At 32.8% G+C, this 12,708-nt stretch overlaps 1 protein-coding gene across 1 annotated transcript in view; it reads right to left on the bottom strand.

Moving 5' to 3' along the window:
• LOC126881301 (protein vestigial) overlaps positions 1 to 12,708 on the bottom strand; it is a 266,771-nt gene that overhangs the window by 167,053 nt on the left and 87,010 nt on the right. The window contains exon 2 of the mRNA XM_050645503.1: positions 2,897 to 3,194. Coding sequence (XP_050501460.1) covers positions 2,897 to 3,194 — 298 coding nt within the window. The remainder of the gene's footprint in view (positions 1 to 2,896; positions 3,195 to 12,708) is intronic.

A 12,708-nucleotide genomic window follows, 5' to 3' on the forward strand; every position in this document is an offset into this window, starting at 1 on the left:
AATGGGATGGTATCACTTGAATCTCCCGTATCTAGTCTATCCTTTCAACAACAAAAAAACAAAATAAAAACTCAGCGTGATTCGCGTCTGCTTGACTTGACGGATGGACTGATACTGAAAACGACGTTTTTGCGTACTGCTATTAATTTGCTCTCCCATATACAGCGACAAGTTTAGACTTGCAAAAAGTACTCGTATAATAAAAGCGGGTACCGGGTATTTTAACCCATATGCTACGGGTACGAATACCGAGTACTTTATTGAAAATTTACTCGGGTATTGGGTACTGAGTACCCAAAATGTACTTAGAGTACAAAATTCGGGTACTTGTACCCGGGTATTGCCCAGCTCTGGTCTCAACTCACCCCTAAGAAGAAATTGCCTCATAAGTGCCTAACAGATTTTTTTGGCAGAGTTTAGTCTAGTTTTTGGCTAGTAATTAAATAACTATACTTTTTAAAATGGCCCTCACTGTTTTCAACGAAAACTTTTCGTTTATAAATTCGCAAAAGTGTGTGTGTTATTGCGTTGCCGCTCCTGAAATATCTAGAGGCCACCTAGCGATGGATTCCTATGTAGTTTTGTCTTGTGAATCCAAATCTGAAAACGGCATTTCGCTATCTTTAACCATCTTCTAGATATCCGACCTCAAAGTTGTCATTGTGACGTCACAAGCCTCCTTTAAATTGTTATTTTCTTCCGACATCGAAACGTCAACTCTACTTTGTTTTCGTTTGACGCAACTAAACGTCAACATAAAATTGAAATGTCAGATAAACAAATTTTATTTATTTATGTTAATGTACAGTATTTCTCATGATCATCTTTCAGTGCGTCACAGTTTTTCGATTTCTTTCTAACGCATTAAATTGTATGTAACAGAAAAAAGGCACGTCGGTGATTACATTTCGTCGGTGACATTTTTACATTTATTCTAGTTATTCTAGTTGTCGATAAATGGCGCCATAATAAAAAAATAATTTTTTTTAATTAGATAATAATATTACAAATATAATCTGTATAATTTATAAGACTATACAAATCAAAGAAAATACCATTTTATAAATGCAAGAAACACTTTTGATTTGTTTTTATTCCAAATTGAAAATAAAATGTGACAACTGTCAGATTTAACTAAAATGTCATGTTAGAATAAATGTCATAAATGTGTATTATCACGGACTTACCCTTTTTCCTATCATTTGTTACGCACTGAAAAATGATCATGAGAAATACTGTAATGTTAAATTACACTTCACTATTTTCAAGGAAAACTGTTTATTTTGTATTTATTTATTTTTATTAGATATCAAATCTATATTATACCAGGTATGTCAAAAAATATAAAGTTCGATCAAGATTAAAGTGTCTTTATTTTTCACAATATTGAAAAGTGTTATTAGGGGAAGGGAGGGCAAGACGGAAGGCTTAACTTTATAATGTGTAAAAAAATAAAACAACGTAATACAAAACTTTCATTTTAATCATTCTTGAAAGATACCTTATACAGTTACAAAAGTCAGCCATTAAATATTAGTAATAATAAGTAGAATTTTTTTTATGGATAATTAAAAAATAATGTCAAAAATTCCATCTTGCCCTTACCCTGAGGGCAGGATGGAAAGCTTGTTCGGGCAAGATGGAATGTAGAGGAAAGCACTACATTTTACAGTTTACACACATAAAACTGCTATCTTCTGTGTCAGTACACAATTGTGTACCGACCATTACATACAGGACATTGTACCCAGTCCTCTGTGGGCGGTTCCACATAACGTTCACCACATACACAGAACACATCATTTTGTGAAAACTGCTCTAAATGTTGTACAATATTTTTAACTTTTTCTGTTTTTGTCCCTTTTCCTTTACCTTTTCTTTTATTCTCGCAGGTTCCTATTTCCTTGCTTTTATTTTGGTCCAACTCTTATCTTCCAACTTGCCCTAAGTTGCAATTTTCCATCTTGCCCATATGCCCCTTTCCAATAATAATATCAATATTTTAAAAATGCTTTATTATTTCTCTTATTTAAATATCAATTCAGATAACCTGTACCTAATAGATACTTTGTATAAATGCATAATAATAATATTATACACCTTGTTTAAATAATCGTATCACAAAAATTCAATAATTGCGTAATATTTAACTGCGAAAATAAGAAGAAAGCGTGTACACTCATTAGCTGATCTGAACTGACTGAGCCGTCGTTTATAAATGGAAGAGGTTCACCTGCATCTGTGTGAGTGTGGATCCGGGCGCTTCATTGCGCAGTTCGGGTTTTATAGGTACTTTCCATCTTGCCCTATCCTTCCATCTTGCCCTCCTGTCCCCTATAAAAAGTTGTTTGGAGTTAAAAACTATGTTCTAATATGCAATTAAGTACTTGTACATCCTTCTAAAGATAAAAAAAATATTTGAAAATTTTTCACAAATTACGAATACCAATATCATTTTCATTCATAACTCTTATATTATTAATTTTACGAAGAAAAGTTATTCTTCATAAAAAGATCTGCATGGTCTAAAATCTAAGATGCAATAATCATATATCAAATTTTATCAATTTTATTCGAGGTATGTCAAAAAATACGAATTTCGCTCGAGAGTAGAGTACCTTTATAGTTCACAATATTTAAATTAGGATATAATTGCATATTAAAACATAGCATTTAATACTAAACAACTTTTCATAACAGAAATTTTCCATATTATGAATTTAAATACGTAAATAAACAAAGTTTTCGTTATGATAATGCTCGCATTTTCAGCTTGTTTATTATTCATTCTACATAAAAGAATATTTTCATTTTGAAATGTTAATTGGGCAAACTAATTAAAGTCCACCTAGAGCCCCAGACATTCTATACCTATATAAATGAGTCAAAAACTTACCTTCCGTACTACTCCTCCCGTGCAGACTACAATCCTCCTCTTTTCCGGGCCTGAGTGGACTCGTTGGCGAGCCTCCTCCCGTCGAACTGACCGAGCCTCCCGAACTATGTGCAGATCCCTGCAAGTAAAGGGGATGTGATCCGCCGGCCGAAACTCCCGCGTGTCCGGCGCTACTGTCGAGACTACCGGGGAGGGCGAGACCGCCACCGAGCGTCGTGGCGCTGCCGTTGCTCGAACTGGCCGCTGCGGCCGCCGCCTGAGACAAAGAGTGGGCGTCCTGCAGGCGTTGAACGTTAAACTGAAAACAACAAAAAGATGTAAACTTCTAATGAATCTAGCGAATAAATATCATTTCTAGAGAGTGGTCCATTTTAAGTAACTATAATTATTTAAGAATTATTTAGAAGAGAAAGGTCAGGAATACTAGGAACTGAATGCCAGATTGGTAAGGGGAGATAAAAAAATGGGAAGCCTAAGAACACTAATGCAATCCAAATATGTATCGAGTAAAATATTAAGGATATATTTTGTATAAAACGGTCAGAAGGCCCACAGTGACTGTAACGAAAGATTGACAATGAAAAAAAAAAACAAATACATGGAATTGAAAAGATGGGAAAGTAAAATGCTCAAAGCTATATGTGATGGCAAAAACAAGCTGGAAGTTTTGGTGCTACGAACAAACAGGGAGCTAGAGGAACTGCATAAACGAACTAAGCATCAGTCGCTTCATAAAGGTACCGATAGGGAGATGGATGGAACCGGTGATGAGAATGAAAAGAAAGACGCAAACAAAGATGGTTTGATTTGTAAAGGGAAATCTAAAAAAAAAAGATAATTGATGGATGGGAAGAGCAACAAATAGGGATCAATGGAGGAAAATAATAAGTCAATTTAGTAGGCAAGGCGCATGATTGGGACTAGAAGCCACTCTATTTTATACAAGTTTTTAACATATAGGTATTATCTTTAATAATATAATATATTTAATTGTATTTTAGCTCTCGGCATTCAAGGCATGTTTAACTTTGAAAGTCAATAAATTTAAGCTTATTAGGTATTCACAGTTTTGGATTACTAAAATTTAAATACAGTAAATTTCCTTTAAGTTTTCGTGATGACTTATTTTGTAATCTTTCTGTTAATCTAACTTTATTGTGTATGTATAATGTTCTTGGTCGCCATGGTATTAGTCTCTTTGTCCACTTCTCTTCCCTCTCTCTTGCAAGATCCCGCCCATTCCCACTTAGATTTTGTTATAGCTTTGATACTATCTTCTACTTTGGTTTGTCTTCTTAGAATTTAGTTTTTCATATAATCTCTTAAGCTTACATTTACCATGGTTACTTCAATAGCTCTTGCAGTTGTTCAAATCTATTACAAGATTTGTTAGTAATTGTTATGGTTTCCATTCCATAGAAACCTTTTTTTCCTTTGATAAGTCATAACAGGAAGGATACATGCATCAACCTGTTGTTATAAATTATTTATTGATTTCATTATGGTACACACCAATCGCAGCAGAGAGATGTTGGACAGAAACCATCAACTGATTTATAAATAATGATTTATAGTCCAGGGCCCATCTGTTTCGAGATGGACGTTGAGAGGTGACTCATATTTTTTTGCAGAAATTGCTTGGAATTAACTCATAAAATAATAGTTGAGTTATCTTCCCACTCAAAAGGTCCGGAACATTGTTTAAATAATTAAAATGTTAAAAAATGAAGGAACAATTTGATTTTTTCTTGGTTTTTTGATTATAAATTTAAAAGTATTCACTTTCGAGAAAAGTTGTATTGACATAAAAGTTGTGTAATTAAATTTCCTACAATATAGGATTGGTTAAAAATTTTAAAAATTGTCGCCCTTGTTGCAAAATAGCAATAATTGCGAAAAAGCCATAAAAAAACAAGTAATCGCATTTTACGTTTTTCAACCATTTATGCTAGACTTAGGATCGTCATATTTTACCCAGAAAAACGTTAGGATATAATAAAACAATACTGTGAATTTTATTAAGATCGGTAATAGATTTTGCAAAATAAATTTTGCAATCCAGCTTTCGCAAAAAAAAATCATTTTTTCAAAATGCTGCAGGACTTAAAATAAAGCAGATAGCAAGTTAATTTTTTTTAACATATAGAAGAATACTGTACCTTTCATATGCAATTTGCAAAATTAAAATCGGTTAACTACCACGGCGTCAGGAAATTTTTTAAATAAACATTAATTTGTGGTGCTACGCGCAGAACAGCGGTGTTCGATTCACACAAGTTGATTTCCACCAAAATTTCTTCCAATCTTTATCTAATATATTAATTTCTTACTCTATATTTTGTTGTATTTTAATATTTTAATTCCACAAAAATCAAACTAATTTGATTATTGTTTGTGAAATATTGTTTAAACAATTGCATATGTTTAAAAATAATATACTTTTATTCTTTAAGTTAAAATATATGAACAAAAAAAGTGTTATTTCAAAGGACAGAGTATGTGTTTTTATTTTGCAATAAACAAATTTATTTATTTATATCGAAATGAACTAAGAATTAAAATAATGTATCAATCATTATCAAAGGTCATTGGAATGCCCAATCAGAGCAAACGTATCCGCTGTCCTGCGCGTAGCACCAAAAATTAATGTTTATTTAAAAAAAATTCTGACGCCGTGGTAGTTAACAGATTTTAATTTTGCAAATTGCAAATGAAAGGTACAGTATTCTTCTATATGTAAAAAAAATAACTTGCTGTCTGCTTTATTTTCAATCCTGCAAAATAAAAAAAAATGAAGTTTTTTGCGAAAGCTGAATTGCAAAATTTATTTTGCAAAATATATGTATTAAACCTATCTTAAAATTTACAGTATTGTTTTAGTGTATCATAAAGTTTTTCTGGGTGAAATATGAAGATGAAGGTCCTAAGTGTAGCATAAATGGTTGAAAAACGTAAAATGCGAATACTTGTTTTTTTATGGTTTTTTCCCAATTATTGCTATTTAACAACAAGGACGACAATTTTTAAAATTGTTGACCAATCCTATATTGTAGGAAATTTAATAAGGCAACTTTTATATCAGTGCAACTTTTCTGGGAAATGAATACTTTTAAAGTTATAATCAAAAAACGAAGAAAGAAATTGAATTTTTCCTCCATTTTTTGACATTTTGATTATTTAACCAATAATCCGGACCTTTTTGAGTGGGAGGATAACTCAAATATTATTATATGAGTTATTTTCAAGCAATTTCTGCAAACAAGTATGAGTCACCTCTCAACATCCAAATGTACTAATATTTTTACAGATGCGCGCTGGTCTATTATAATTAATATTTTGTGGGCGAAATGCATCATTAATATTAATATTTCTATTTTAAGCCTATTATTTCCATTCTAAGAGTTACTTTTTAAGCAATATGTAAAAATAAATTACATATAAAAATATTGATTAGTGTTGGAAGCCGTTTATAATATTTAAATGAAAAAAAATGGAGATTTTCTTTCCTAATTTGGTAGAAGATTAAGATAAGTACTACATTAGAATACCTATAAATCAAAACGTTTTTGTCAGAAGTCTCTCTGTAAGAGAAACATCTAGATTTCTAGATAATACACGAGATAGCATTTGAAGTCATCAGCTCCGAACCATGCAGCAGCAAACCCGCAATTATCAATTAACAACATTTTACAGAATTTCCTTTTAATTTATTAATTTTCTGGAAGGTACTAGATAAAAGTATTTGTTTTTTCCTGTATAATCCTCTACAGAGGCACATAAAATCAGAGGTATGCGCATAAGGTATGCGGGATGCAGCTGTCATAAAATCAATACCAACACAGAGGCCAGAACATCCAAGTCACACCCATGCAGTCCTAATGTATCGTGCCGAGGCCTTTTCGAGAGACTGGCAGTAAACTGCCAACGGTTTCGAGAAAAGACGAGTATGAAAAACAAAAGAAAAAATAAGCGGAAAAAACATGTAAATCAACATAAAGATGGTATTGGACGATTCAGAGTCGTAACATAGGGAAAATATGTACATTTCGGAGATTCTTTACAAACATGATTTAAAAAATAACTACTATAAATAAGAATTTGTGTAGAATAGAAATATGCTTTATTGCCATGACAATTTTTACAATTTTATCGACAAAGCTTATAAATAGTCAAAAAAACAAAACAGTAACAATCCAATTTACTAAAATTACATAAATCGTCAATATATTTAAAATAATAATAATAATAATGAAGTTAAAACAGAAATAATCAATTGCAAAAATTTAAATAAATTGCAAATGCATAGTCTACCTAATAATTAATAAAAAAGGTTTAAAAGTTAAAAAGTTAAGCTGCTGCATATGACACCCAAATATAGATAAAAAAATAATAAAAATACTACTTGTGCATAGGGTACTGTAATTTCTTATTTATTGACTAAAAAAATCTTCTACTGAATAATATGGTCTTTCAGACAGGTTGGCTTTTGTCATTTTACGGAATCTGGGGAAAGATGGTGCAGATTTTAGTTGTAGGGGGAGATGGTTGTACATTTTTTTTGCGGAATATAATATCGATTTCTTTACTAACTCCGAGGACGGGGTCGGCAAATAGACGTCAAACGTAGAATTTCTCGTGAAGTAGTCATGATTAGGTCTTGGTGGAAAGACATGTAGATGTTTACGAATTAAGCAAACAGTTTGTAAAATATACAAAGATGGAAGGGTTAAAATTCCGTGATCTTTGAAGTAACTTCTGCAATGTGTTGTTCTTCTGAGGCCAAACAGATAACTTATTGCTCTTTTTTGTAATTTCAAAATAACATCGAATTGGGCAGCTGCACCAGAATCCCAAAAAGGAAGACCATAACGAAGATGTGACTCGAACAAAGAAAAATATGTTATTTTGGAAGATGCTAAATTGAGTTCATTCGAAACAGATCTTATAGCATAGCAAGCGAAGAGAGTTTCTTCCTTAACAAATCGATATGGAGGGACCATTTAAGGTTGCTGTCTAAAAAAATACCAAGAAATTTTACAGAATCAACGGTACTGATCTGGCTGTTATTAAGAGGTAAGGGTTGAAGAGCTCTTTTATAAGACAATGCTACTGTTTTATCTACGTTAAACGAGAGTAAATTTGAGTCAGACCAGGTTTTTATTGTAAGTAGATCAGAAGTTATAGTAGCATGAAGAGTTGCAATATTTGAGTTGCTCCAAGTGATACTGGTATCATCAGCAAAAAGAAAGATTTTTCCATCGATTTTTAAATTAGTGATGTCATTAATAAAGATAAGGAAAAGTAGAGGAACCAATACTGAACTTTGAGGTACCCCACATACAATGTTTTTGAGACTAGAGTCTGTATCATTTGCTCTAACCAGTTGTTTCCTATCATCCAAGTAAGATTGGAACCAATCTAAAGAAATGCCTCGAATTCCGTAGAAATTTAGTTTTTTTATCAAAATGTTGTGATTTACACAATCAAAAGCTTTGGCGTAGTCACAAGAAACGGTGGCAGTGTGAAGATTATTGTTCAGTGCTTGATAAACCTCATGTAGTACAGAAAACATGACATCAGTGGTGCATTTATTATTTAAAAAGCCGAACTGATTTTGTGATCAAATGTTGTTTTCAACTAGAAAGGACATAAGTCGGGCTTTTATGAGTCTCTCAATAATTTTGGAGAGTACCGGTAGTAGTGCAATAGGTCTATAATTGCAGGTATTAGATATTTCACCACCCTTATGAAGAGGAATAATGATGGCTGTCTTCAAGCACTCTGGAAATTTACCTTTCTCAAAAGAATCATTAATTAGTGAGATGAGGACTTCTAACACATTTTCTGGAAGATTATAAAAAAATTTTATCGATAGACCATCAGTACTACAGGAAGATTTGCTTTTGATACTATTGATTGTTTGGATCAGTTCAGATTTATCGACTGGTTTTATAAAGAATGAATTCGAGACCTTTCTTGAATTAGGGAGATAGGAAATGGGATCTTGTTGTGGCAAAATAGTTGATGTAATATTTTTACTTACATTAACAAAGTATTCATTTAGATTTTCAGGGTCTGGAAGGGAAAATGTTTGAGCAGTGTGGGTTTTATTTCGAAGATCGATTATTATGGACCAAGTTTCTTTTGCAACACTTTTGGAACTTCCCAGACGGTTCTGATAGTGGACTTTTTTAGCTGATTTTATAAGTTTAAGATAGGTTGCCCTGTACTTGGTGATACATTCAGTGATAGAGACGTTGGTAGTAAATTTCTTGATATAGAGAAGAGAACGCATATTCTTGGAAGATATTCGGATACCTTTAGTAGTCCAGGGTTTGTGATGTTTTGGCTTAATTGCAATTAAAAGAAATGCTATATTAAAGATACAGATAAGCTTATCTAAGAATTCACTGAAATTATTATCCACGTCCATGGCAGGAAAGCGCCACTGAGAGGTTAAGCATAAATTTTGGAATTTACGAAAGTTCCGGGTGGAAAAAATCCTGTCTAAACGTCGGGTTTTCGATTAGGGTTTGCTGGAGATATTAAACTTCGTATAAACTGCTTCATGATCAGATAGTTTTAGGCTACATCTAAATATTCTTCATCACACAAAATATATTTTTATATAATTTTCGTACTATAGGTACCTTAATAATATTTTTATAATATTTCACACATAATATATTCTATACATTTTGTATTAGTTCCGATTAAAAAAAATATTTTTTGAGTGTCTTCTGAGTAACTGCTCGTTATTATTTTATTTAAATTTTTAGAAAATAATAATATTACCATAATCAATCAGTTTAGTTCTGTGTGCACAAATTGACGTGTGTCATAACGTAAGTCGTATAAGTCACTGTGCATATAAAAAACATGTACCTACTTTAAGAGCGTAGGCGCAAATATTTCACAGCTACCCCTACTTTTTCTTTCTTTACAAGGCAAATTACGTGTAGTAAAATTCTCACTGGTATGGTGATCTATGCATTGTAACGTCGCTCATAGTGTTATACATCCACCATCACATTATGGTACCTATTGTGCGATATTTGAATTTTTTAACATAATATGATTTATAATTTTTATTTACTTTGTAACGTTACAAACGTCACATCTTTGATATTTAATTTTTAAATAATTATTTTATGTGTTTAGAAAACTAAAGAAAGAATATGAAAAATGCGGCCTCAATATGAATATGTCAAAGACAGAGTATCTTAAAATAGGGGATGATGAAGAAGATCCAGAGTTAGAAATTAGAACCACGAAAACATGTAATGAATATAAATATCTCGGATCTATAATATCTAAAGAAAGCACTACCAAAAAGACATCGAAAAGAGAACGCAGCAGGGCAAAAAAGCGGTAAACATTCTGAGCTCTCTACTGTGGTCTAAATATATGACAAGAAACGAAATTGACAATCTATCGTACCTTGGTAGAGCCTATTATGACTTATGGGGCAGAAGTTTGGCAGATGACAAAAAAAGATAGGAAATGAATAAAAGTAGTAGAAATTGATTATCTAAGGAGAGCGTGTGGTATATCTAAAAAAGATCACATCAGGAATGAAGATATTAGGAGGACACCTACTGTATATTCCAGTGTAGATAGAATTGAAACTAGACAAGTAGTGTGGTATGGTCACGTGAAACGAATGAATGAAGATAGATGCCCAAAGAAAGTTTTAAATTACATACCACAGCAAAGAAGAAGAAGGGGAAGACCTTCAGTTGCCTGGGAAGAAAATGTACTGCACATCATGAAAGATAGAGCCATCAAAGAAGACGAATGGATGGACAGAAAACGATGGCGGTCGAAATGCGAGAAGCAGCAGAGGCTGTAGGAACCTCGCTTATAGATAGAAATAATTATTTTCTTTAATATTTCATCAATAATTATCTTCTATTCATTTTAACTTGCTTTTTCGTTAAAAACTTGTTTGGTGCCCTCTTTTATTATGCTCTTTTATTAACTTCTATTTACTGTATCTCTTTTCATTTAAATCATCAATTGAACATACTGAACGTACCCCGTATATTCTTACTCCGTAAATATCTGTCTTAATACGGAACATGCCTACCTTTCTACAGTTCACGCTGTAATTTCAATTCTCAAAATGGTGGTGGTAATCTTATAAAAAGCAATTACAGAACTGATAATAGCTATCTATTTCCAGACTTATTATTCTCTTGGCGTGAGTTTTGTATTCTAAGTTTTTTATACTATGAAAGCGGGGATGAAAATTTATACTAAGCGTATTGCGGAGATGAAAACCCTTCGAAAAATCGATGGTAAGACTCTATGGGACACAGCTAGAAGTACAGATATACGACGGAGATGCAAGGTGGATAACATTAATAACTGGGTAAGAAACAGAAGAATAGAATGGAATGACAACATAAGCCGAATGACAACAAATAGGGTAGTCACGACAGCGAGAGACGGTTCCCCAATAGGAAGACGATCAGTGGGAAGACCACGAAAACGATGGAACGACAACTTACTAGAGGCACATTGAGAAAACAGACAGAGTCATGTCTATACAAAAAGAAGAAGAATAAGTTTTTTATAGTCTACTTTTAATTTTTTTATAATGATTTTTTTTTACCTAACCTCGACGTTATTCTCTACGTGTATCTTAATTTTGAATATTTCATTTCATCTATTGATATGCTTTTAGTAATCAAATTATTTAACTATTCCGTCACTATTAATTTTATTTTGTTCCTTTGCCAATGACTACTATTTACGATTATTTGGCAAAGGCTCGTTTTTGGTTTTTCTTTCTGATTATTGATATGTGTCTTTATCCTATAGTTTTTGGGAATAAGATCACCGTCCTCCCTTTGGGAGCTTCAAAAAAGCCTATCACCGGCGATGACACTAAGGCTGACAGCAATGGGACCATGACATCTAGACTACAGCACCCAACATTTTCAGCTGCAGGGATCTGAGGCCGAACATCTGCCCAGGTCTATTAGAAGTCCACAGCCTTACCATTCAACATCAAGAAGTTACCATCGAATCAGATACAAAAGCCATAAGTATAATCTACAAATTGTTAGTTTTTGGCAAGAATTTGAATATATTTGTTAATGCAATTAATAAGTCACATTTTTATTATATCGTTTTTGATCAATAAACATGATTGGTTAAAAATACTGTTTTGTTTGCTTCCATTCCGAATTTTCATAGTTCATTTCTAAGATTAGGACAAGACGAACACACACCTTGAAAGACTGAGCTAAGCCAAGGGTGTAGCGATGGCTATTTTGGATGATTGAGGTAATATTTTCGGATATTATTTTAATTAGCTGGGGTAGTCCATCGCCTTTTTTCGTTTCAACATCTAATTAGTATTTTTTCATTTTTGGGCCCGACGAGGCCCCTTAGGGGCCGAGGCCCTACTACCTTACTAACTTAATTAGTCCTAAGCCTTTCTACCTTTAGGTGTAAGACTGGTGGATTTGAGTTTAGCATTGTAGTCTCCATGCTTTCCGATCTTGTGTTAGATTTCTTGCACTTTCCAATGTCAATCCTTTCATCTCGACTTCTTTTCTGATTTCATCTACCCACATAACTTTTGGCCTTCCTCTTTTGTTTTTCATATGGGTGTGCACAAAAATAATACAAATACAGTAAGAACCAATAACGAGGAACCCAGAGAATTTACTACCCAGAGAGTCCACTGCTATTCTCATTGGTACTGAATAAAGCAATAAAGAAAGCCAAGAGAAAAATGAAAAAACTAATATTAGGATACTGGCAAATGAAACATACTCAACTATCGGAGCTACGATTTG

The sequence above is a fragment of the Diabrotica virgifera genome, chromosome 3 (assembly GCF_917563875.1).
Source record: "Diabrotica virgifera virgifera chromosome 3, PGI_DIABVI_V3a".
Classification (NCBI taxonomy): domain Eukaryota; kingdom Metazoa; phylum Arthropoda; class Insecta; order Coleoptera; family Chrysomelidae; genus Diabrotica; species Diabrotica virgifera.